General features: G+C 37.3%; 2 protein-coding genes across 2 annotated transcripts in view; one reads left to right on the top strand and one right to left on the bottom strand.

Annotated features, from left to right (window-relative positions):
* LOC145984474 (uncharacterized) overlaps positions 1-22,477 on the top strand; it is a 224,808-nt gene that overhangs the window by 14,293 nt on the left and 188,038 nt on the right. The gene's annotated exons all lie outside the window — the stretch shown is intronic.
* LOC145984321 (E3 SUMO-protein ligase ZBED1-like) lies at positions 9,868-16,733 on the bottom strand. Its single transcript, XM_083117977.1, has 4 exons — positions 16,362-16,733; positions 12,696-12,837; positions 9,918-10,750; positions 9,868-9,882 (listed from the first exon to the last, which is right to left on the bottom strand). The coding sequence occupies exons 1-4, from the start codon at positions 16,554-16,556 to the stop codon at positions 9,868-9,870; spliced, it is 1,185 nt and encodes a 394-aa protein (XP_082974103.1). The 5' UTR covers positions 16,557-16,733.

The raw sequence follows: 22,477 nt of genomic DNA on the forward strand, positions 1-22,477 counted from the left end.
CATATATCCTGAAACTCCATCAAACATCCCTCCTTGCTAGGAATTTCCATTTCCAGCACTGACTATATAACACACGTAAGAAACGACAATTACGATACGATAATTATTCACTTTCTAATTTTATATATTGCTGCAAGACACGGGACTAGACCGAGATGTGTTACTTGATATCGAGAATGAAATAAGCATTTAAATAGCACAAAAAGAATCTCGTCTCGTCTCTTTCCGTCTCGGTAGGACGTATATTATGCGGACAGTACCTGGAAAGTTATTTTTTAAAAGTAACTTAGTTACGGTTACCGTTACTTTAAGAAAGTGATTGATTGATTTGCTTTATTTTACTTCGGTTTCTTCACTTTAAGGAAGTAACTAAGTTACTATTAGAGTTACTTTATTCTAGATAAGATGTAATTCGTGTAACATGTTCCAAACATGATTGCGTGTGCACTTGAAAATGAAGATTAACGTTATATTAATTTTATATATTTTTTAGTACCATAATGTTGTTATTGTAGAGCAAGAAGCTTCAAGATGATTGTCCGAGATTGAATATTCTCACGTCCTAGATGTTCTAAAATAAATGAGGTAGTTATTTTGACGAGAAATGTATCATATTTTCATCATACTTTTATTAATCCTCAGCTCGTCCGTTTTATTCCAGGCGTACATTTGGTTCAATATATTAGAAAAAAGAACGTATTCGAAGAATGATTTGCTGAAGAAAATTTCCAAGTGAAAAAATAAAAAAATAAGTAACCGTAAAAGCAACTCTTAATTTCGTTAATTGTTACTATAAAAGGTTACTGGGTTACAGTTAGTGACTAATTTTAAAAGTAACTCAGTTACTGCCTCTCGAAAAAATAACTGTTACAAGTACAAGTTTCAAGTAACTCGTAATTTCCAAAGAGTGCGTGCGTGCAACTGAAACATGCGAGACAACCTCATCTCCAATTGCGCCAGCAGCGGAAATAAGTCGAGAGATTCTATTCGCCAAAGAACACGGTACACCAGGAGTTGCATTTCCTTGGATGCTGCGTATGTGCTCATGAGCAACTAATACCAGAATAATTGTGGGGTTATCTGAGTCCTTTAGTTTTATCGATCGGTGACATCGTGACTCATGCAAGTGGACTCTGAACAGACAATTCCGCACTCCCTATCGAAATTACGACATGCATGCCTTAGCATGAAAATATCGGAAAACGTTTTCTGCGACACGTGTAATGCACGAAGCACGAAGCATTGATAAGCGTCCTGTTTTTACAGGACTCTCCTGTAATCTACAATCTGCATTGATACCCTGTAAAAGTTTGAATACTGTATTACATATTTTCTTTGATTTGATTTTTGTTATTTAGCGTCTCTTCTCTGCAACTTTTGGCTAATCGCGACGATGAGGAGAGTGATGATATGAGGAAGGTGATGAAGGGACACTCACAAAGAACAACCATGCCCAGGCCGGAATTCGAACCCAGAAGGACCCCTGCTGTCGTAGCCCACTTAGCTATATTTTTTGTGTTAATGGAATATATGTAATACAACAAGACAGTTTTTTTTAATATAAAAGCAGTGTTGTTAATACTATAGTATGCTATGTCAGAAGTTTTCATACTTACATAAAATGTTCAAGGAACCATTGAAAATAAATATTGTTTCATAACAGATTTTAATTTTCAATAGAAAACTAAGTATTAGCTGATGCAGTTAAAAACAGAAATTTTAAAAATTAATCATGTTCAAATTGAAACATTATTATTGTACAATGATATTATATGTCTTACAATTTATAATATTAAATGTAGGTTCAAGTACTACCATGTAATCTTTGATTGCAAATTGTTGTTATCTTTTGTTAAAGAACATAATGAACGCTATCTAATTCAATTAAAAAGGATGTCTACCATCGTAGGAAAACCGGTCTTTTAAGCTTTTTCTACCCATGAAGACTTACATAACTAATATAGCCGATTGTTTCAATTATGCCTAGCAAGAGCGTCGTTTCATTTATAAGAGTTATATTTTGAATGTAGTTGCAATGCATGTGTGTGTGTGGGGGGGGGGGGGGGGTATTCGACAAGAGGCTCACCGACCTCATGGCGGAGTGGTTGACACAGCACTCTACGGTGCCAGGGGGTCCTGGATTCGAATCCTGCCCTGTGCATAGGTGTTCTTTGTGAGTGTTTCTTCATGGATGTCATAATATCGTCACCCATCCTCATCGTCGTGATTAGCCAAATTGGCAGAAAAGCAATGCTAAATAACAAAATTCACAATCGACAAAGGCGTAGTTGTAACGTCGTCGCTTTGAAATGAAGGGGTCCCGGGTTTGATACCCGGTGGAGGCAGATTAAACAATGGTTCTGATCTCACTTTAAAACTGCAGGCCCAGTCCCGATTAGCTTATCTGTGCATAACGTGGACTTAAACTCAAACAAACAAAATCTGTGAACTATTGCAAACAAATATCTGAAGCCAACCACTACAGCAAATAGTATGTAGTTTTTACGTTGTTAATAAAACATTTCGTGTACATTTTCAAACATTTTAATTTACTTCATCACTCCATTTCTTTGTATAAACGATTTTCATTTCATGTCAGTTTTTTTGGTCAGATGTTCCTAATAAATATCATTCAGTGTTCATGTCAAAACGTACATTTTACTTTCTCATATATTTATATAGGCTATTTAATCTTTTTTTTTTTACTTTGCATATTTAAACGTCAATTACCACTGTACCAACTTTCTAAGTGCTTGTCTTCGGATATATATCTGTAGAACGTAAATCTGAACCAGAATTCTAATATGTTAAAAAAGAGGTCAAAAGGAATGCGTTCTTAAAAAGTCTGAAAGATGCTTTCGAAATAGGAATAGAATTAAGTAGTGGAAGGACCAATACATAAATTAAGCAAAGGGATTAATATCAAGTGTTTCAACCTGTCGGTTTCTCTGCTTGTTTCCGTAGAGAACAAACGTGATGTAACAACGAATTTGTCACGGACAGTTCTGGGTTGTAACAATTCTATTTCCAATGGAATCGTTACAACCCAGAAGTGTCCGTGACTGTACATGGCTGCATAAAACGTGTTTTTCGAGTGCTCGTGGCTCAGAAACAAGACCTCAACCACCAAATATATATATATATATATATATATATATATATATATATATATATATATATATATATATAAATATATATATATATATATATATATATATACTGTGTGTGTGTGTATATATATATATATACATATACCGGGTGCGTCAAAAAAATGTATACACATTTTGAACTGTCATAGAAAATTCATTTTCCAACCTACAAGGTTAAATTTCTGGGAAAAGAAAGGCTACAGTCCAATTTCAAAAATAAGTGTACCTTCTGGTCAAACTGCATGTTCCAAATGGTGCTTATAGTAAATGTTCAAAATATTGGCCTTCAGCTTCGATACTTTTCTGAGTACGAGTCACAACTGATTCCGTACTTCGCACCAAAGTGTCCAATGGGATTTCTGCACACACCGCTTGAATCTCATCCAAAAGTGTGTCCAGGTTACGTGGTTTACGACGGTACACCTCATCTTTTACTGTGCCCCGTAAGAAAAAATCGAGCGGCGTAAGGTCTGGAGAGCGTGCATGAAACTCGATTGGTCTCCTGCGTCCTATCCACTGGCCTGGTACATTTTGATCCAGGTATGCTCGCACATCCCTATGATAGTGCGGCGGGGTGCCATCTTGTTGGTAATGAAACTTGTCTTTACCATACATTGCACGAATGGCAGGGAAAATGGAATCAGAAAACATTGTTAGGTACTTTTCTCCAGTTACAGTACCTTCAAAACGGAAAGAACCAATGAGTCCCCTAGGACACAAACCACACCACACATTTACACCAGGCAAATTCACAGTCTCTTCAACAGTAATGTGGGGATTATCTTCAGCCCAGTACACACAATTATGCCTATTGACAGTTCCATTAAGTTTGAATTGTGCTTCATCCGACCAAACAATGCTACCCATAAATCCCGATTCACGTATAACCATCTCCCGAACCCATTCACAAAACTGTACCCTGCGATCTGGGTCGTCGTCACTTATCTGTTGCACCAGCCTTGGAATATACACACGCAACTTGCCTTTCTTCAGAATGCGTAGCACACTACTAGCACTTACACCACTCTCACGTGACCCTTGCTCAGAAATGTATCGAAGTTAAAGGCCAACATTTTGAACATTTACTTTAACCACCATTTGAAACATTCAGTTTGACCAGAAAGACTGTAGCCTTTCTTTTCCCAGAAATTTAACCTTGTAGGTTGGAAAATAAATTATCTATGACAGTTCAAAGTGTGTATACATTTTTTTGACGCACCCAGTATATATATATGAGGATAAGTTATTTGCTTTGAGATTATCTACACAATGTCAGATTGTGTGGGTGCTTAACGGCGAAACCCTGTGTTTTACATATACAACAATACATACTTATTAGGAAGTACTAAGAACTTTGGCTATTGTAGAATGTTTACGGGAAATGAAAGTTATTTATATTTTCACGTTTCAAAACATAAATGGCGGCACTTTTTTTAAGTATCTATTTCCCCTATTTTACTACTTATTTTAGGACCTTTTTTATTGTCTATTAAGCCGCCACATTATTTTCGAGGTGGTCAAATATTCCAGAGACTTTGCTTTGGTTTTGTCATGTCTAAAGATTTAAGTGGTCGTTTAAGTGGTAAATGTCAAGTTCGTTCAGTTGACATCGAAGTTTTCCTTTACACAGCAACCTTATTATCGTCTCTCTCGCTGCCACACCCAATGTCGTTCTTGTTCCTCCTTCTTCACTCAACAAGAAACAAAACAAAAACATCTGTTTCTTTGGTCACGTCTTTGCGTGCAGTAGCAGGTCGTCTGGTAACCAAGGACGATGAAAAAATATTGATCTGCGTGTGTAAAAATGTCGGCGATGATTCATGTGATAATAGACGCTTTCAGCAACGCCTTTGAAGATGAAAGTGGAGTCCTTGGAGGGAAGAAGAATTTGGAAGAATTCAAGGAATTTCTCGAACAGAGCTAGTAGTTACATGGTGCCACAAGTTGACCGGTGTTACTCCAGGAGTGCGTCTCTGTTTGGCATGAAGGTTTTACCTGCGGGTGTTCCGAACAGAATTAATGAAAGTAGAAAGTTATCTTCCTCAATCTTCACGCCTCGTCAAAATGGTGAGGACATCCTTTAAGTCTGCCCCGATCTGTACGTTGGTTAGATATACGACAAAGAGGACATGCAACCGGGCCTACCCACGCCATTACTCTTATAAAGGTGTATTTACTTATTTCGTCAAGACATATGTAATGCAATGAAAAGTTTGGAATTTTCATTTATGATAATTACAAAAAAAAATTAACCCTGTCCAGTATACGAACTTTCCACGGAGTGAGACACATCTGCTGGGGCCTCTTCTCTTCACTTTCCGTCGTATGGTCGTATATACGGGAAGCCTAATCTTACGAGTACTGTACGTATGCTTATAACGTGCTCGTGAGGCCGGCCTCGCGGTGTTACCCACTAGGACCAACAGAATATCAGCAACACTGCATTTCCGCCAGGGTTGGAAATTTGTGGTGTACCAGCATTTTTATAAACATTAGCATGTGTTCGTGCAGAGAGATTTCTATTTCATTGTACATTCTCCATATTTTGTACGAAACTTAGGTTTTCCTCCCTTTCATCGACAAGTGTAAGTGAAATTTAAAATTACGGAGTATTGTAGTTCTGACTTCGTTTTCTGGTCAGAGTGCTGATGGTCTTGTAGATTCACCCAACACCGTAGCGTAAACAGAAAATCTAAAGAACTTATATTTGTAAGTCTTCATACCAAATTATGTAAATTAAAATGCTAGTTACGCCTTATATTTACAAAGTAGTTTTACTTTCACTGGAAATAGAATAATTTATTTCTATCGTGAACGGGGATTCCCCTCGCTTGTTCCCTCTCTGTGAAAACTTGCCTCCTGCTCAGGACGCTACAAGGGAGCGTGGCTCGGAGCGCGAGGTTCGTGGCGGTAGAGCTTTCTTTGTGATTCGTGTCGTGTGCAGCGATGAGATTTATGCAAGAAAGTGCTGGACTATAATGCAAGAATAACAAGATCAATTGAGTTCTTAATTGAGTGAAGATGTAATCATCGGTAAGGTAGGACCCACTTTTGGTCTTTCATGTTTCCTTCTTATAACAATAATTTCTAAAATGTTTTCAACTCTATTTTCCTTTGCAAGTAGCAGTGGCAAGTGACAGCAATTTTTTTTTAAAAAAATAAAAGTTGTTGAAACGTTATTTAATGCGTTAACACTGTCGTCGAATATATATTACAAGCAGACATTTTTTTATGCAGGCGACACAAGCGAAGAGGTAGGCAGTTTCGTTTACTCTGAAGGGATAACAAGAGAAGAGGGCGGGCAATGAGAGTACAATGCAAGGGAAGACTTCTTTTTGGGATTAGGACAAAGAGTGTTATGGGCAGTGATTGGAACGCTACATTTTAAAAGTAGCTTCGCTACAGCTACAGCTACTTTTCCAAAATGTAGCTTCGCTACAGCTACAGCTACATTTACCTAAAAGTAGCTCGCTACGCTACTCCTGTGCGCTACTCGCTACTTCGCTACTTCTGCATGAACAAAAAACAAGTCATGAAGATATTTGAAACTTCCCAGCTGTTAGTTAGATAATAGGCAGTTATCACAATACCAGTCAATTGATATATTTTTTGAGTTACCATCTGACTTGTTTTAACATTTTTGGTGGCAACAATTAATTTTTTAATGAAAAAATTATGAAGGAAAGATTTTGAACAAAAAGTTTCAATTGCATCTTTTCATAAACTCCTAAGAGAATTATCAGGAGCATGAACCCAGAGAACTATGACAAGCAATATCTAAATTTCCTACACATCAATCATTTAATTAATAAATAAATCTTTAGCAATTTGAATAGTGGAAATCCAATATCCTCAATTTGGATGTCTAGGTACCTTTGTATAGTCATTGGATTACCTGACAGCATTTCGGCACCATGAATGTATAGTAGGAATGAACTGATACAGAGTCCCATGCATTGAATGGTATCATAGATGCTGACATACTTTTTCCAGAATCTGCAGAGGGTAAATATCCAGACACATTGGGAGTAAAATGAATGAGGTGATCAAACGATCATCTTGCGTGAAAATCAATATTCAAGACAATAGCCTAGTTCCACTGGGGCAGTATCATAAAAAATATTACACATTCTGACCTACTTTGAATTATTACATCTTTTCAAGTATCGCCATTATGATGTATGTTGGCACTGATATTGATTCGAAGTAGTATTGGCTTAGCCCTAATATATAGATAATAAAATTATTCAGGTACTTGGTAAACTATACACCTGGATGTATAATATCCAAATACAGTACTTGATTATACATCCTCTACATACTTATTTGTCAATGTATCCAGATATCAAATAACTAAAGTGTGCATACATACATTATCTGTACTATCATTACATCTATCATCTAGATGTCCTTATCTTGATACTAGCCTTCAGCACAACTAAGCATTATTGTCCACTTTTTTCTCTCTACCTATTGGGCTGCACCCTCACTCATTGCATTCTATATCAACACTCAAGTTAATGATTCTGTATTACTGTTCTATATACTAAACTTTCACAATAGATATTTGGGGAAAAAAAATAAAGTTTTAAGGAAAACCTGTCCTGAAGCTAGTTGCTGACGAACTTTTGGTATGAGACAAGATATTAATTTTATAACACTATTGAAAGTCCTATTGCGAATGTACAAACCACTTTATTAACTGTGTATAACATGCATGTTTGGTTTGTCCAATACAAGTTTTTTAAACCAAATTCAACTGTCTGTTGAACTTTAGCAACAGCTGCATTTCGAAGTTCTGGTCGGTCAGCCGTGTCCTTCTGCTAGAAAACAAGTTTCCGCCAACACTAAACAAACGCTCAACAGCTCCACTTGACGGCATAACAGTGTTCAATTTTATGAAAATTTCTTTGAACTTGCTACTGTAACTGAGCAGTGTCTCCACAGGTTTGGGACCATCCTTTAGAAATCTGCACAGTTCTTGTAGTTCTGTTTCAGATTGTGTTTGCTCAAACTTGAAAAAATCTTCAAAATCGTCTAGCTGCTTCTCTTCATTCTGACAAGCTGAACTTTCCTTCGTATCATGAGATACAGCTTTCTCCATCCATCTGCGTGCCTCACTCTTTTTTTCCGATTCAAGCCATGACAATTTGAATCTGAAATACAATAAAAGTGCTATATCAGGGTATTGGTTAACTACACTGAAGACAAAAAAACAAACAAATCTTTGATGTCCACTTTGGGGCAACAATTTCAAGTTTATTGCAGGTTTACATTGAACTAATTGATTTGGTTTATTTTGAATATGAGAGGGAGATATTTGAAAAGTACAGCATGGGACAAAATAAGTGAGACAATAAATGACATATTGAGAGAGGGAGAGAGCTAATCGCAATCGCAAAGATGAGGATGGGTGAAATTGATGAATGGACAATCACAAAAAACACACAATCCCAGGCTGGGCTTTGAACCCAAGACTCCTGGGTATCATAGTATGCTTTGATAACTACTACTGCACCATGGAAGACAGCTGGTTTACATTTGAACACTGAAAAAAATAATAAACAATCATGTTATCAAGTTCTGGAAACTATAAAAGAAAACCTCTTAGGCTATTGAGAAACTGCATAAAATAATATATTTACAAAAACAAATGAGTATGAGACAAATGTTAAAAAAAAATAGTGAAAAGAAACAGCTGAAATGTATACTTCACATAACAAGGTATTATTGGCCAAGACTAGATATCCGCCTCTCAACCAAAGACAAGTTTAACATTGGCATGCACTAAATAAAATACAGGTTGCCAACAAATTATTTTGAACATCAAATAAAGCAACTATATTCTGATTTGTGCAAATATGAAAGCACGTAATTGTTATCTTATAAGAGAAGTTAACAATGTTGATGTTTTGTTATGTAAAGTAAAACATCATGCATCTTTCATGTGAATAATCAAGATATAAAAGACACTGCAGTGAATTAATTCCAGATAACTTCTTACCTTGGATGGAAACAAGCAGCTAGCACTGTATCCTTATCCCATAAAATGCCTGCAAACCGTTGCTTCACACCATCAACAATAGCTCTGGCAAGGGCATCACAATGTGCTACATCCCCAGAATCCAATTTCAAACCAAGTATCCGGAGAAGTTGGTGGAGTGTGGGAAGGAGATATCCAATGGACACCTTCTTGTCTCCCTGGAGAATGTCAATTGCTTTGGCTAGTGGTTGTGTAACCTCAGCATATTCCTTCAAAAATAAAATGTACGTTACTTTAAAACATTGTAGGAATTAATTTATTCATTTGTAAATATAATGTTTGTTATAGCAATAAACAATGGTGAAAATATTAAAAACAATTCATAAGTATGATTCCTTCATGTACTTTAAATGTAGCATATCATTCAAAGGAAATCCATTTTGGAAAAACACAGCAAACAGTTTCTAATCTCCACAATAAAAATGTATGTTAATAATTTCTTCTGATTCCAGCACATAAGTGTATGCATCACTTAAAATTTATGAGAAAAATATTATGCAAATTCTGCACTTTGGAATCTTAAAAAGTACACTATAATAATTGAAGGCAAAAATTAAGAATATTATAGCAGTTTGTAAGTACAGCTTGCAATGACTGAATAAGTTAAGAGTATGAAATGAGTGCCAACTACATAAGTAATTTTATCATATCGGACCTACCTTCAAAAATTCAATCTCATGTGGAGAAAATCTGCACAGGGCAACTGCATCAGAAATTGCATGCACTTTCTCCTCATGCTTTGTAAAATGCTGACATAGTGCCGATACAGCAGAATGCACTGAATTCCACCGTGTTGCATTTGGTACAATCAGACATGCACCAAGCTGTTTTTTCACTATGTCAGCAACCTGGGAAGACTGCCTGGATTTATTCCACAATGCCTGTGCTTTAGCGAAGGCACTTCGGAAGAGCCTTTTGTAATTTGCATCTGATGATGCAGCCTTTTCTGAATCTTTCACTGCAACAAGATGTAAAGTGTGTGCTGCACAGCGAATGTGTGGTGGCAAAGTGCAATCTCCTGTGGCAAGAATTTCTGTAATTTCTTCTTCCACCACATCAGACTCTTGGCTGTCCTCCGGCTCACTTGCAGAAAACTCCTTGAAGGCTTTCACAAAGTTTGATCCATTATCAGTTACCACACCCACTACTTTATTATGAATGTGGTACCTGATAAATATGTCCTGCAGCTCTTTTGCCAAAACATCGTAAGTATGGCTTCCTATGAGACGCCGACATGCAAGAGCAGCAGATTTCCTCTCTAGAGACAGTGGATCCAACCAGTGGCAGGTTACTCCTAAGAAGGACCTATGATGTGCAGTCCAACAATCTGCTGTGGCTGAGACAAAACTGACCTTTTCAAATTCGTCTAACATTGAAGATTCCATTCTTTCATATTGCTCCCCCAACTTTTTCTTTAAGGTCGCAGAGCACATCAACTTCTTCTTTGTTAAAGACTGCCATAAGTCATTGAACGATGGTCTGTCCACCTCAGAGAATGGATGCAACCCATCTACTATCCACTCAAGCAACTTATTGTCTATACTCTTTTGGTTTTCCCCTACAAATGAAAGGATATGAAATTTGATTAATGCCATGAAAGATTAAGAATTAATTAAAAGTTTCAATATATAATTATAATTATCAGTATTCAACTAACATTCATGCAATCTTTAAAAAATAAAGGGGGGGGTGTGAGAAGAACAGTTTACTTTCTCTTGGTAGATAAGGTTTAGCATAGTAACTAGCATATATAGCAAAAAGTGGGGGGCAACTACACCCCTAATCGCCTCCACTGATTAACATAAATTACTGACTGAAATGAAATTATATATCTTTAGATTGACATCCATTTTCATGAGAAGCTGTGCCCCCCTCCCCCCAGCTTGAACTCCCCCTGGACGTCCATGATGATACTTATACTCCAAGAAATTTGTCATACAGTGTAAACATTCAGATACACGTTGCAGTCTCATTGAACTATGTAGTGAAATACAAAATGAAATTATCCTGACCTTTAAAAACACAATTCTTGAACCTTTTTAATGTAACCAGTGGAGTTACAAAATACGATTTCATAGTACATTGTACCTTCCGTCTGCCACTTCAGGATAAAATTCCACCCCCAATAACTTATTCCAAAATTTTTTCGTGAACATTGGGCCTCTTCGTAAGAGTTTCTGAAAAAGCCTGAAATGGTACGTTTACTAGACATGTAATGTGGAACAAATACATAGAATGTATTAACAAGAAAACTACCCTTCACATTACAACTTGCTTAAATAATTTCCTGATAATTTGAAAGCAGCTGCAATTTTTGCTCCAGTAAGAGGAAGAACAAGAACAAAAATAAACCATTTATCAACAATAAAGAAACAAATAAAATAAAAACATAACTCACACCAAGCTCATAGGCAGTGGTTACCAAACAGTTCACTGCAGCACACTGGATGGTTTACAGGCGCACCGCGAAATGTTCTATTTTACTGAAATGACACTCCAATATATGTGCTTATTTAGTACTTTTTATTATGTGTAATATATTTCTGAATTTGATATATGTGTTTATTTTTTTAACTTGAGGCAAGCAACCTAACCACACTAACTGAGCGTTGCCAAGTGTTAGATAGGCCTACATTCTGACTTTGGCACCTCGGAAAAATCTTGAAACACTAAGGGTGCCGTGAAACAAAAAAAGTTTGGGAATCTCTGCTATAGGCGATTATTGAAAACCGCATACAGAGCACTTAATGAAAGAAAGGAAGAAAACAATCATAACAACAATGCTGACTGAAGAAAAAAATCTGCCGCTGATCTTTATAGAGGCTGCCGCTGCATCTCTTTACGTGCTTGTCCATTGCATACAATAATAACGGTCTTACTTCATTCAGTACCTGACATTCGGTGCTCAATGTGACATGACATAATATACACTCTAACAGTTAGGGTTTTCAGTTAAACGTAGGGGATGCGGAAGAAAATTAAGGGGCACGCAAGCACCCCCTCGCACTGCCCATGGTTGAAGACAAAAGAATTGTACAATAAAAATTATGAAATTGCCAGTCCCTATGGTGGATTTGCTAGCATTAGCATGCTACTTCACAGGGTGGCCACTCTAAGACCATGAAAAAATTCAAGTATAATTCCCAGTTTTCAAGGCAAACCTTCCAAAAATTCAAGGATGCAAGCAGAGGTTTTCTCTATTCCAAACTTACATACTACCGCCCCTCAATAAAAATATTAACAATATGAAGAGTGTGCGATTCCAATGAATCCAAAATTCCACATACTTCCCGGAACAAAATATTCATGCATAATTCCCAGAATTTCCGGTGAGTAGCCACTGTCCTTCATCAATTGGTTTGGATCGTGGGTAAAGTATGGATGTGACTGTCTCTTTCATTCTCTCCATTCATCACAGTCACAGTTCACTCATGAGTGGTATAAGAACGATGAAAACCAAAATAGAAATCCCAAACATCAATATGCTCTCACAAATAACTCACCTGAAAAAGAGAATCTTCCATCTTTGAGGCTGCTTAATTTTAACTGCTTCTGCCGTTGGTTGCTATCGCAGATCTCTCTTTTTCTCTTTCTGCTTGATTCGATGGATTTATTCAACTCTCCCAACTTCTGCTCATGTTTTCTCTAAAGAAAGAAATATTATGACTATAGGTGCACAAATGAAAGTGCAGTGATACAGTAACAAGATTTAATCTCTGAAATTTTGAACTTCTTACAAAATACTTGGGATTTAAAATAATCACAGGAAATCTTACACATGTTACCATACAGTAAAATGCCACGGGACCATTTATAAGGTTCTAATAAGAATAAAAGTTGCCGAGACTGTCATGAATAAATACTGTGGAATTCCATGGCAACTTTCTCCCATGTTACCTCAGAAACTAAAGACATGAAGTTGTCTTGAGATAAATAATTCTGCAATGGAAACAATATATACAATTTTGGTCCCTAGTGTTTGTGGGAAAACACTTCCCTTAATGTGAATAGCATGTCATGAGAGAAGACATTGGGTATTGCTTCTAGGAATTAATTTGTTTTTGCCTCATGTGTGTGCCTACTAGGGCTGAGCTGATACAAGTGGTATCTGTATCAGAAAGCATCTTTTCTATTTATCAATACTGGCAGATACTTTTTTGTTGTTTGATTGTATGCAGGATCCACATAAATGGCACAAAACACTTTCGCAGAGGCTAATTATCCTGGGAATTATGCAAAATTGGAAGTTGTGCCCGATTTATGTGCAAAAACATTGAATTTTGTATTAGCATAACATAAAATATTCATGAATATTTTAAAGCAAAAACTTTGGTAAATTTATGCAAATAATTCTAGAGCAGTATAATTTCTGATATCAATCAATATTTGAAAAAGCTTTTATCATTCCAATTCCCAAGCATCCAAGTGATATTGGCTCAGCCTTAGTGCTTACCCAATGGCAAAGTGGTAACATAAACGTTATGTTTGTTTTTACGTTAACGTCAAGTTTTACTGGGTTTGAACACTAGAGGATATCTGTATGGATATATTCTAGCTCTATGAATGTGCACACATTCCATTTAATAACGGAACTGAAATTTGAAGAATGCACTGAAGAAACTGATTAGTCAGTTTCATTTTTTGTCTAGCTATGAATTCCATATCAAAGCAGTATGTTAAATTTTAAAATAAGTGTTTAATTACACTAGAAAGAATGAAAGCTGTGAATAAGAATAATAACTAATAATTTTTTATTCATTTCCAACCCTTGTGGGGAGGGGGGGGACGAGGGTCAAGAATTTTGATTCATACCTTCTACAGCTCTACTCTTTCATAACTTGTCAAAACACCTTATTCCACGAATTGAAAATCCAGGACCCCAGATTCATAAAGTAATGCAAATGTCTCCAAGTTTGTGAAATCAGATAATGAGAAAATGTCACTTCAACATCATTCCAGGCTATGGCTACTCTGATACCTATCTGTACACTTTACTCACAGTCTCAACATTTTCACTACAAAAAAGTTATTCTGCCCTGAGAGATATTTATTGGAGGGGCAGGAAGAATATCAACTACAAGGAAGTGATTCTTATGAGGTTATGCAGTTATGTTCAATTGCTCTCAATACATTTTTTTTTTATGGAGTAACTATTTTCACCAGGTGGTGAAGCTAGCTTTGAAGCTATTTTCACCAGAATTTAAATTCTCATGTGTATGATCTCCAACCTGGCCTACTACATGTATGTGTGCATTCCTTAATTGTTGATGTGTAAGAAACTTATGTCGGCGTGCATTTATTTTCGTATGGACAAGTAATTTTTCTTCACACTATGAAGTTTGAAAAATATCACAAGGTGTTCTAATATGAATTGGTACTGCTAATATGTCACATGATGTAGTATGAAAGGGGCATTGCATTCCTTGTGCTTTCATTGTTAGGTTAGGCAGGTCACTTCCAGCATTAAAATTATTTGTAAATACTTCCCAACACCAGATCATGTGATTTCTGGTCTTAACACTTTCTGCTATTCTCACTACTTTGTGACAGCAGTAGTTGCACCAATTTTACTTTAAATTAACTCCTTAGCAGTAACTTAAGTACTACTGCCCAATGAGATTTTTAGTCCACTTTATGCACAGTTTGGCTAATCGGGAGTGGGCCTACATTTTAAAATCTGAACTACAATGTACCTCCACTGGGTATCAAACATGGATGTGGGTAACGGTTTAGATTATTTTATGAATTTTTGTTGTTTTTTTTTCAAATTATCCTAGCAGTAAGACTAATCTTAGAATTTTGGCAATCATTATCACACAAAATTTGAACCTTTGTTTGGATTTCGGTAAAAGTTATAAATGTTGAAAAAAACACTTAAAAATTACCTTAGGCGAGCATGCGTGCTTCCCACGGACAATGCATTTTCCATCGTGAAGCAACTTAAGTATTGTAGACTAGTAGAAGTAAATCGGAAGTTTAGTAGAATGCATTTAGGGACTTTATTTTAATGCTAAGAAAACCAAACCTGGCCCACCTAACATAACTATGAAAGCACACATCTTTAAGTAATCACTAAAACTCCGCAGTATGTGTTAACAGACTTAAATCTAAGCATATAAAAATTGCATTCGTAGAATGATGAAATCGCAATGCAACAAAAGAAACTTGCGCCAAATACAATGCTATGGTCAAGTATTTACATTTGTTGGTGAAAATAGCCTCGTATGCTATTCCCACCACCTGGTGAAAATAGTCACTTCCATTTTTTTATGTCTTTTGTGGTCATATCACACGTGCATGATATTAAATGACAATGAACACCACATTGACTTAAGAACTCCACATTGTAGTAGCTCCTGATTAGTGAAAAAGGTATTAAATTCATTATAACTCTAAATTTCAATTTTTGCACTGTGAAATTCTCTGCAATCCCTTTGAAAATTCTTATTTAAGCGGGAAAAAAATAACCGATTGAAGACGTCGATCAAAATTCCAAGCAACAAACATTTCGTCTACAATATTTTTTGCTCTTCCAAAAGGGTTGAAATAACAGTACGTTGGACAATTTGCAAAACGGCAGATTAGGCCCAAAATATTACTTTATTCATGAGAAAATGATTCGGCCAAGCAAGAAGGTTAGATAATACCGAACTTTATATTCGGGTCTCGCTATTTACGGGCGAATGTTTCAAAGTTGAGGTTAACACACACACCTCAATTTTATGGGCACGGAAACTTTGGAAATTACTTTCCAGTACAAAATTGGCGCACAGTTGGAGGTTTCTTCGACTAAAACTAGGTGCACGTTCTGCACAATTTTAAAAACTTATTTCGGAAACTTTCGCATGTTTCAATTAATCCTTCCAAAGTAATACATTGGACAGAAGTCGAAAATCTAGTACTATTTAATGAAACCAACCACTTACCGACTTTGGTGAGCACTACATGCCTTTGTTCGAAAGACTGTCCAAATAGCACACAGGAGAAAAACTGTGTAAAATGTACAAACGTATGATAAATGTTAATGGTTACCAACTGGCAGGTAAACAACGTGGCATGTAATTGCATTATTTCTACATTTACACACTTTCAAGAAATTGTAATGAAACATGTGACCGAGTTTATATCTCCCCTTTCATTATTATTATATCCTTTAATTTTACACTTACCTGTAAGTGAATTTTCATATTGTATGTGCTGGTCTTCGTCACCGACAATTCGTTTCCTATGCAGCAAAGATTGCAGCTTACAATGAAATTTCCATTTTTCCCTGTCCTCTTGAAAGTAAAAAACTTATTGTATTCTTCCCATGGCAACTTCTCGCGTGGTTTGCTTCCACAATCGTCGCTGTCGATATCACTCATAATAATAACGTGGTACTATAAAACAAAGGCGACGCACAAAATTAACGGGCTCACGAGCTTCCACTACCTCCCAAACAAAATACAAATGAGATCGAGAGACCAAAGACGAAGGTATTTATATTTTTTCCTTTAGGAACAAACAACAAAGTTAACGCGCTACACAGTTGCATGGCAACCTTTCTTCTTCTTCTTCTCTGGTAAACACTGTTGCCACGTAAACATTTACCTCAAAACTCCAACAAGAAAAGTAGCGGTAGCGAGGTGATTTTCGCTACAAACTACAAGAATTTGTAGCGACGCTACAGCTACAGCTACAATTTATAAAATGTAGCGCCGCTACAGCTACAGCTACAAATTTTGTAGCTAGCTACAGTAGCGCCGCTACAAGTAGCGCGCTACTTCCGACCTCTGGTTATGGGGTTATTGAGGGGGCCATGTCTGTTTCAGGTCTGGCGGAACAGGCTAGTGTTGTCACTTTGGATTGGCAGAAAAGAGCTAAATTGCGCCTAAAAAGTGGGATTCTATTCTCTGAAGCAACTACATTTATTATAACCTGTTTTTATGTTACATAGTAACCTTTCGTGTTGCCATCATAGAAGGGTCCCAAACAAGGATCCTATGTTCTATTATCACGTAAAGGTGGGTAGAAAAAAACTAGGATGCGAAGTATTCACACTGAATGAGATAGGTCACCTTTACCTATGTTTTTTCTTGAAAGTCCCGTAGTGGTCATCCTAACACGTTACGAAGCCAGGTGACCTAATTGTGGTCATGTCAATGTTTCCTGATCCTCTTTAATTCATTCTCCATACATTCTCATCGTCACGATTAACATAGATCAGAACAAATGAGACGAAAACATCCAAAATTTAAATTATGTTTACTTGCACATACAGGTGTCAGAAATTCATTTGGAGCGAATTGACAATATAGAGAAAGTCTCCAAATTTGTTAATTTTCGGTATGCTAACTGATTTTGGCCTCCTAATCACGAATCTGTTGTAAAAAACCGGGAGTCACGTCTGGAAATTTGAAAAAAAGCCGATTGTTTTTTTTATATATAGGTGTATATGCGTAGTTTTACGAACGAAATGTTATAACTATGCTTGCCTAACCTAACTGAACCTAACCTAACCTTCCGTGAATGGTTTGTGGGCCAATGATCACTTTCAATAAGGAATTCCTAGTTTTGTAGCACGTAACCGACGAAACAATGTTTCATCACTACGGAACACGTCACTACGGAACACGCCATACGAAGAATTATCGCGGTAAATAACAACGTTATTTTACAACTTCTACACGTACATGTACAATTTTAACACGCGACTCCCACATCGTAACTCCAGATACGTCACCAGGAGTGCATAAGAAGTGAGTATAAGAAGTAGGAAGTGAATTACAGACTTTCTCTATATTGTCAATTCTTACCATTCATTTATCTAGAAAGCCAAGACTGGAATTAACTACAACCATTCCTTTAGTTAGACAACAGATAAAAATGATGTTTTCCTCAGTGCGAGGAAGTCTTGCTAAAAAAAAACTAAGTTGACAACAGTAGAACGTACCAAACTGAAAGTCGCTGAAAGTGCGGAATTCTGTCGTCTGCTCACGGCACAAACGTCATACTGACCCGAAAATGATGGGGTTCTTCTTCCCCTTCTCACCTCATTGCAAAATAAATAAATAAATTTAGAAAAAAGTGATGAAGCAGGGCTCGAGCACTATTCGTTGGATTTTCGCGATGTCTCATGATTGGTAGTTCATTCTGGACGTGCGTGCATAAATCAGGGGTTGAAAAAATACAAACAAAAAAAAATGAAAAAGAAATGAACAAAAATCTAGATGGATGACATCTGGTGGGCGGGAGGAGAACGTCTAAAACAGAATTATCGTACTGATGTCCGGTGACAACACTTTTGAAAACGTCACGCCACTGGCAAGTAAAGAAGCGGCCTGGAGAGACATTAAACCACTCTCCATGACATAGCCCACCCTTTCTTTTTACAGATTTAAGCAAGTAATGGATATTATCGCACTTTTGTGCCTACCCTGCTAGCAACTCTACGCTTCGCCACTGCATGCAACGTGCCATGAAGACGCACAGAGGGGTGAGCTAAGGCATCGCAATTCTCCAGCTTGTCTGTAGTTGAGGTCATGTGATCATCCCCCCCCCTTTAAGTTTGTCCGCAGGTACCCATCGATTACAGTAGAGGCTGGGTGAGATCCAGAGCCGCTTTTTCACGGAAATCGTTGGAAAAGTTCCCCACCTGAGATCACCTAGACCTGGAATTGAACTCGGGTCTCCAGCTTGGCAGTGAGGCGCCTTATCGACTGTTCCCAAAAGCTTCTAGATCCACAGTATGTACATTACACAGAGTTTAATTGAACTGGGGCCGCAGTCTCAAGAGGACGAAAATGTGTGACCTCTGCGGAGAAGCTAACGTGGGGTGCGTCTATTACACATGCCTGCATGGGTTTGGATGGCTCACAGATGTCTGTTGTCTCTGAATTATTTCAGCATGCTTATTCCAAAAATAAAATCAATTTTTACCCACCACGTCTAGTTTTTTCAGAAAACAGCAACATATTAACTGTCTTACTTTCACAATAAAATGTGTAGTTCCATTATTTCCTCAATAAATGGCTTTGTTTAGATGATGGTAAAATATTGTTTTTCTAGAATACAAATCCTCCAATTTTGAACTATAAATGCACATAGAATAGTGAGCATTTAATCCACCTTCTATCTTCGCAAGACACATCGACATAAAAGTTGTAAACTCTGATTACCTAAGTTCCATTTTTGACATCCCTCATAAAAATTTCCTTCACAAAATGTCCAAAACTCAATGTTATAATGTAGTGGGTTGATTGAACTTAATGAAGTGTAGAAAAATCCTGATCTATGGAAAAATCCTGACGTGATGAGAAGAAATTTGTCATATCCGTCACCAGCATTCAAAATACCTCCACAATCACCTACTGGTTTGTAAACAACCGAAATTTCCTTTGTTTAGATTTATTTTATTGCGTTCTATAATTGGCGTAATGGAATGGCGAATATGAGAATTTTGATTGTGAAATTGTGAAAAATCCTGAGGTGATGGTAAAAAATGGATGTCATTTCCGTGACCAGCATTCAAAATACTTCCAGAATTACCTATTGATTTGAAATCGTCCTAATCTTAAAAAAAAAAAAAATGCAGGGTGGCGTTATAAATAGGAGTTTTTTGTCTTTTGTGTCAACAGTAACCTATATCGCTCTAAGCCCCGTGACATGTTAAGTTTGCAGCACCTTTTTGCATATATAGACCCAAACGTACGCTCAGAATATAGTTCCGCTGCAATACTACCGATTTTCTCACTGTCTGTGACATGAACAGCTCGGCGGTTGAGGAAAGACTGGCACGGGAGATGCTGAGCGCCTTTTTCACGCGGATTAATTCATAAAACCTGCTGCAAACTTAACCTGTCGCGGGGCTTAGTTGGGTCAAATACATCCAGTAACTGGAAACTACTGTTGTTGCAAAGATCAAGAAAACCACCCTCTCACCAATCAGCGATAGGCTACCGAAATGAGTCACAGTTCCAGGCGCCAGTGAAAGAAGCATTGACTACTGTTGATATGTTATCTTCGTAAATCTGTGTGTATTTGTTTGTCTGGGCCAAGTGGCCAAAATCAAGAATTTGGTATAATTTGGTGCTACTAATTTACCTTTATACCTCAGTTATATGGGTGTGTAAGGATACCAAAAAAACATGATTGCCATCTCAAAGTAATAGCTAATAGAAATGGCGGCCAATCCAAGACAGCGGATGTTGACTTCCGAAAAAAAACGACTATGTCTCTAAAACTAATGTTCCGATTCCAATGTTCTTTTTTTTAAACGAAAGCTTAAGATGGATCTTTATTGAATGTTATCTTAGGTTTTCGATATTAGCAACCGTCATGGGCGTCCGGAAGGGGGGGCAAGGGGGGGGCGTGTCCCCATGGAAAATGAAAGTCAATCAAAAATTATGTATTTCATACATATAATTTCATTTTAGCCACAATAATATGGGTTAATTATTGCATTAACACCATAAATTCAAATTTAAGCAATGTTTTTTTAGGGAACTACACTCTTTTGGGGAAAAATGTGACTTATTTGCCCCCCCTGGAAAAAATACCTTCCTTGCCCCTCCCTGGAAAAAATCCTGCGGACGTCCATGGCAACCGTAAATTAGTAAATCACGGATTTTTACTAATAATTTTATGTTTATCATTAAATTACTAATAATCTAGGCATCTGAGAAGAATATGTTCCAAACAAAAATTGTAGCGTAATTGTCTTTAATTTGACATATTGCATTTGTTGGTTTAGTTCTTCGTCTGAGGAAGACCCTGATACAGGGTCGAAACGTTACCTGTTAAGTGTTTTTATCTTAATAAACTGCCTTGGTCAGCAACTTAGTGTTTTTAAATATGGAAACAAGGCTTAATTATATTACAATTAGACAAATATGCAAGATATTGAAAAATCCGAAGTCTGGCCTTCATCATCTCACGGGTTTCACATAAATTACATAGTTTTTCGTCTTCCGTTGATATCCTTTTCGAGGAACTTTAGGAGATTCGTCACTTCGAATGTCTAGACTAATATGATGCATTGCACAAATATATATGTATGCTAATTCGAAATGTAGAATTTCAAATCCTAAATATGTCCTCCTCTCCAAGACTGCCTGGAAACGTTTAGACAGTTTCAATTTATATCATCTAGGCCACGGATCTAGCCGACAAAAGCTTGACGCCCACCAGACGCAGGAAACGCGGCAACAGAACGCAACAGACCCGTTTCCGGCGTCTCAGTGGGTGATAACCCTTAAGACAACCTGCAGACTTCTGGCACGGAAATTCTCGCTTCTGTTCCGCGGTTTTCCCAGTAGTGAGTGTTACAACATTTGATTTCAATGGAAGCAGACAACAGAAGCTCTTTTGCCGGATATTTCCGTGTTTCGCTGCGTCTCAGTGGGCGTCAAGATTAAAATTTCACAAATGCACAGCGTTGTATATGGAGCAACTCTCCATAAAACGTTTCAAACTATGTAATCTTGTCTACATGAAACTAGCCTTGCAATACTTCCTTGCTTGCTCCGGGTAACTTTAGTACTAGAACTTTGTGGCAAGCACGTACACGATTTTTTTTTGTTGACAATAATTCCATTGACGCGATGGAAAGTGATAGCCTCGCTTAATGATTCCTCAATACGGTCTCGGTTGTCATATCCTACTACAGAAGGAATATTCACATGAATGCTGCTTGATAGAGCACCCTCCCTGCCACTGTTCAAATTCTCCATAAACAACCCCGTACACTGGCGTACGCAGGAGTTTTTTTCCGGGAAGGGGGGAGGCTGAACTTTTGAACTTCGATGGTGCATAGGTGCGTTCAGTGGCGCAGGAAAATTTTTGATCTGGGGTACAAAATTCGTCCTCCATATACCGGGTGGGCCACCTAAAAGTACCACAGCCAATAGTTCTGAAGCACGAAGGTTTACGGCAGTTCTGACGTCATCGATGTAAATGTGGTCAAGGGGCCCAGTGGACAGAACATGTCTGGTCTCTAGTCGCCATCTTGAATTCAACTTAAGAATTTGAAATGGGAAGGGGGTGATATGATATATCAAATCAGGCTAGAGTTTCACGAGAAATGTAATGGTGAAGGTTTTTCGACGTAACTTCAACCAGTTAAAAGTTATGACTGAATTTTTGTACCAATTTGCTCCTTATCAAGGTGTCAGAAATTAACATTAAAATGTCTTTAGCGCGTCATTTTTACATGATATTTACATTTCTGTGTTTCCTTGGCGCTGGCGGGGACTGCACTTCCGGTTTTGAAAAGAATAACATTGAATTCAAAGGTGTAAAGGCAGTG

The sequence above is a fragment of the Lepisma saccharinum genome, chromosome 2 (genome assembly GCF_977018435.1).
Source record: "Lepisma saccharinum chromosome 2, izLepSacc3.1, whole genome shotgun sequence".
NCBI classification, from domain to species: domain Eukaryota; kingdom Metazoa; phylum Arthropoda; class Insecta; order Zygentoma; family Lepismatidae; genus Lepisma; species Lepisma saccharinum.

What these genes read in the sequence shown, in the direction of transcription:
- LOC145984321 (XM_083117977.1), bottom strand. Translation starts at nt 16,556, where the DNA reads ATGAGTGATATCGACAGCGACGATTGTGGAAGCAAACCACGCGAGAAG. An exon ending in ATATGAAAATTCACTTACAG is followed by an intron (nt 12,838 to 16,361) that starts GTAAGTGTAAAA and finishes TTCTTTCTTTAG; the next exon opens with AGAAAACATGAGCAGAAGTT. An exon ending in TGGAAGATTCTCTTTTTCAG is followed by an intron (nt 10,751 to 12,695) that starts GTGAGTTATTTG and finishes TTTCATTTGTAG; the next exon opens with GGGAAAACCAAAAGAGTATA.